The sequence below is a fragment of the Egretta garzetta genome, unplaced genomic scaffold (genome assembly GCF_000687185.1).
Source record: "Egretta garzetta isolate BGI_Z169 unplaced genomic scaffold, ASM68718v1 scaffold38, whole genome shotgun sequence".
Taxonomy (NCBI): Eukaryota; Metazoa; Chordata; class Aves; order Pelecaniformes; family Ardeidae; genus Egretta; species Egretta garzetta.
In genome coordinates this window covers 169,071-173,138 of record NW_009260667.1, presented here as the reverse complement: position 1 = coordinate 173,138, position 4,068 = coordinate 169,071, and the positions used below count along the sequence as shown (strand labels likewise).

Sequence of the window (4,068 nt, the reverse complement as noted above, 5' to 3'; positions counted from 1 at the left end):
AATCAGGAGAGTGCCACTGCTGTCGCCCAGAGGATGTGATGTCTCATTACATGCCAGTCAAAGTCTGTGGCACTCAGGTCACAGATCTGTGTAAGTGCAGATGCCTGTCTTACTCTACAGAGCTTCTCTGCAAGGAGGATTTTAGGGTTTCAAAAATTATATTTATTTATATATCACTTAGATGGCAAAGCTAGCAAGCTGGAGTTTTCTGTTCCAGAAACAGAAAGGAGATGAACTCCACGGGGCTCCAGAGTTCTCCTCCTCCTCCCACCTGCTCCTGTCCCCCAGCTGGCTGCAGTGCCCAGAAGCCCACTTTGCACAAGGACCCTACACAGCCTGGTGCAGGCAGGGAAGAGGAAGTAAAGGCTCCAGGGGCTCTGAAGTTCTTTGCAGGTCCTGCTACCAGCCAAATCCAAGGCTAGGAGGCAAAGCAGCACATTCAAGGCAGTGAATGTACAATTACAGTCACTTAAAACCTCACCCTGTAGTCAATAAATACTATTACTGTCCATATGTTGAGATACAGAGTCTTCACACCCATAGCAAGCACTCACATTCTGCTGCAGCTTGCCCAGGAATTGCAAAATGCCTGTAACTGCCTGCACAACATCATTATTCAGGAGCAGAAGGGAGAACTGGCAACAGTTTTCACCTCCTTAGTTGGAAAGCTTCATTAACAAAGTCTGAGAACCACGATACCAAAACCACATTTTTCTGGAGAGTTGTACAGGCTGAAGTTACGAACCACTTCCAGTTGCCTGTTTGTGAAGTTCAAGTCAGTAATAAAGGACGTGGAAAGCTGCATTTTTAAAGAACAGCAACTACAGGAGCGTAACAGAAATCACTGTCCTTGTTTTCAAAAAGGCGGTGAAGGGATGCTAAAGGGTTAATAAAAAGACCTCTGTGAAGCCAACTGTAGCTAGAATATGCTGATAGCTGTAGGATGTGGCTCACAGTGGGAGATGCCAACCTGTCTGGGAGCTTTCGAGGTGGTATCTCTTTGTAACAGGATTAACAGATCCTGAATGGGTTCTTCAAGTCACTCTGAAGTGACCCCCAAGATAAGCCAGAAGGACCAGGCCTTGCCACTCAGTAGTCAACTTATGACTATCTATGGAAGAAAGGCCCAGAGGTCATGGAAGATGACCATTGAGAAGTCCCTCCACAATGACCACTGGGGACCCCCAAAGACCACCGACTCAAATCACTGAGAATGCGTGATTGGGAGGGGAATATGTAAATGAATTTCAGGAACTCATTGTCATATGTATGTAAAACTTGTACATAAGCTACGCAACTAACCCTGTGCAGCACGCACATTAGGAGGAGCTATCCCCTGTGAGTCCAGCGCTGCAATAAAGAATACCTGCTTGATAGTCTGGCAAATTGACTATTGAGTCCTGATTTCGGCTTTTCATGGCTTCAGCAGGGAGATGAGATTCAGAGTGTTCCTCCACAGCACTGATCCAATCTGGCCAGATTTTGTCTCTAAGTCTTGGCAAAACCACTATAGCAAGCAGGATAATAAAATCTTCTTCCAACACAGACTTTAGTGTTGATCCTGCAGTTACACAGGTCTCATCTTTTTCACTTTCTCTTTTGGCTGTTGTCTTTCTCCACTTGTATTTTCACAACTCATTTTAGGCTGGTTCATACTGTTTTTCACTGAGGCTTGAGCTGAGCTGGACTTCTGAGATAATTAACAGTATGAGCAGAACTTCCGGATGATGAGACAGCTGTGTAACTATTTTCCTTCCCTATCTATAGGAAAACAATTTATTCCCAAGTGCCATAAAATAACAATAGAAAATCATATTGATTTTATCAGGCTTTGAATTAGGTTCATAAAGGAGATTAAAGCAGGTGCTCCATCTACCTACAGCTGACAGCAAGATTTCTCAGGGTGTTCCCACCTTCTTCTCCTAGATAAATTACGGTGCCTTTGTCAGGAGTTTGGTATGGTGGAGCAATCTCCAAACCTGTCGGAGTGTACAATGGCTCAGGGGTGGTGGGTATCCAATCTGAAAAATAAGAGGCACGCAGAAGGAGTACAAACAGGAAGATTGTATTAGCGTCTTTATAATACAAAGGACACATTGAAAAACAGTTCATCCTATTTATACCAGTTGCACATAAAGGAAAAGGGAAGCCCCCTTTTCAACCTCATTTTTTTGGATCTGTGAACAAATAAATCTTCACTATAACTCTAAATAAAAATGCATATCAATCTGTGCACAGACTAACTTCTGCTGTGCAAACTTACCTCTGTTCCCCGTACAGCTTGCTTACCATCACTGAGGATGACAATGGTGAACATTAGACAGCATTGGTGCCGTTAGGAAAACACAGGCTCCAACTACAGAGTGAAGTCATTGATTGCCGACCACACAGGCACTGCATGGCTACAATGCAGTGTCTCCATGTAACTCACATGACATCTGCCTGGCATGTCAAAGATCTGTTGAACACCAATTCATCCTGTAATACTCACAACAGCCCTATCCCATTCCATTCAAGAGACTGGGATCTATTTTCAAAGGTAACAGAATAAGGGCATAGACGTCTCAGTCCCACCTCTGTGCATTTCCAATTTCTACTAATTACTTCCAAATTGTAATTGGTCATATCTGCAAAGCACAGGGACTGTTCCAAGTCTTCACTAGCTTGTACTAGGTTTGCAGTATGACCTTTGTACAGACTGCATAAAAGCAGTTATTAGCTAACATTCATATTTAACTGCATGGCCATGAAATGCAGTAGTATGCTAGTAGTAGGACATGAGATTTGTACTGAATTTGCATGACTTCAGGACTGAGGCTTGTCAGGTTTGCTCTGTCTGAACTTTTCTTCATCTGCCTGCAGCTTTGTTTCACTCAATTTAGCTGTGGCAGCAATTTCTCTAATCGATCAGGTACATAATGCTAATTTGTTTTATTTTTGTTTATCTTTGTGTGGTACAACCATAGGATTATATGGACAGCAGTAAGAAGGAGTTGTTCTGTGTAGACATGCAGACCTAGAGCTGGACGAAAATCGTTTTAAGGGTAACAAAGAGAAGAAGGAAATAATACCTAACACATGTAAAGAATGCTGTACATGGTAAATTCAGATGTAACAAGCAGCTACAGATCCATGAAGAATGAGAAAGATGTAAGGGTAAGCTAGCAAACATATGAAAATGACCCCAGAGTTATTTGGATCCTAGAGTGGAGAAGAAATCATCAACACAAACATCCTATTTGTCCCAGCAAAGCACTCCAGAGGCTGACAATTTGCAATTCACAACCCCTCCCCTCCATCAGAACAAAACCTCTGCAATGAAACCACTGACCTTAGGACTTAGAGGAGCAGGGGAAGGGGAAGCCAGGAAAAGGGTGCGAATGAAGCATATGTACAACAAATTTAACTGCATTATTCTTCTTTCTTTTTCTGAGGCAACTAGATCTGGACTAATAATGATTTGTCTCTTAAGATTTCACTTGTACTAACAATAAATTCTTGGCTTTATTTTTATATAAGATGGGCTGCCCCTTTGCCCATACACAAGATTTTAAGTGTAACACAAAAACTTACCAATGTGCTCAATTCTGTCCCTGATGACTTCACACTGGTGCGGCCAGTAGACTAGGGAAAACTGACCGGCAGGTGACGAGTCATCCAGATTCTGGGGCTCCCGAGGATGGGAGTCCTCTGAGTCAGACAATAACAGAATCTGTTTTGCCCTTGGAAAAAGATGAGCACAAACGGAATCTATAAGAAAGTGAAAGAACCCTCACATCAGCTTCTCTTGCTCTTCTGAGTGGAAACAGGCTGCGGAGATTATCTATGTGAAATTAAGGTAACTAAGCATGGCACAACAAAATTACATCCCAGTGAAATGTAAATGTAATGCTCCATCCTATAAACCACACTGCATTTAAAAGTAGCTTTGAATGAACAGTTGATTCATTAAACCACAAAGCACATCAAGTATTTAATTGCAGCAGGGAAGAGCTTATTTGAGTTCCTATAGAAAATGCTGGCACCTTTTATTACTCCTGCTTTTATTACTAGTGTGTTATGGTAGGG

General features: G+C 42.4%; 1 protein-coding gene across 2 annotated transcripts in view; it reads right to left on the bottom strand.

The window, feature by feature from the left end:
• AGBL3 (ATP/GTP binding protein like 3) overlaps positions 1–1,514 on the bottom strand; it is a 21,453-nt gene extending 19,939 nt beyond the window's left edge. Inside the window, exon 1 of one of the 2 annotated variants that reach the window (XM_035901066.1) lies at positions 1,367–1,514. In XM_035901066.1, the coding sequence (XP_035756959.1) occupies positions 1,367–1,418 (52 nt within the window). In that variant the 5' untranslated portion in view covers positions 1,419–1,514. The remainder of the gene's footprint in view (positions 1–1,366) is intronic. The other variant, XM_035901067.1, reaches the window with a different exon arrangement.
• Between the last annotated feature and the right edge of the window lie 2,554 nt (positions 1,515–4,068).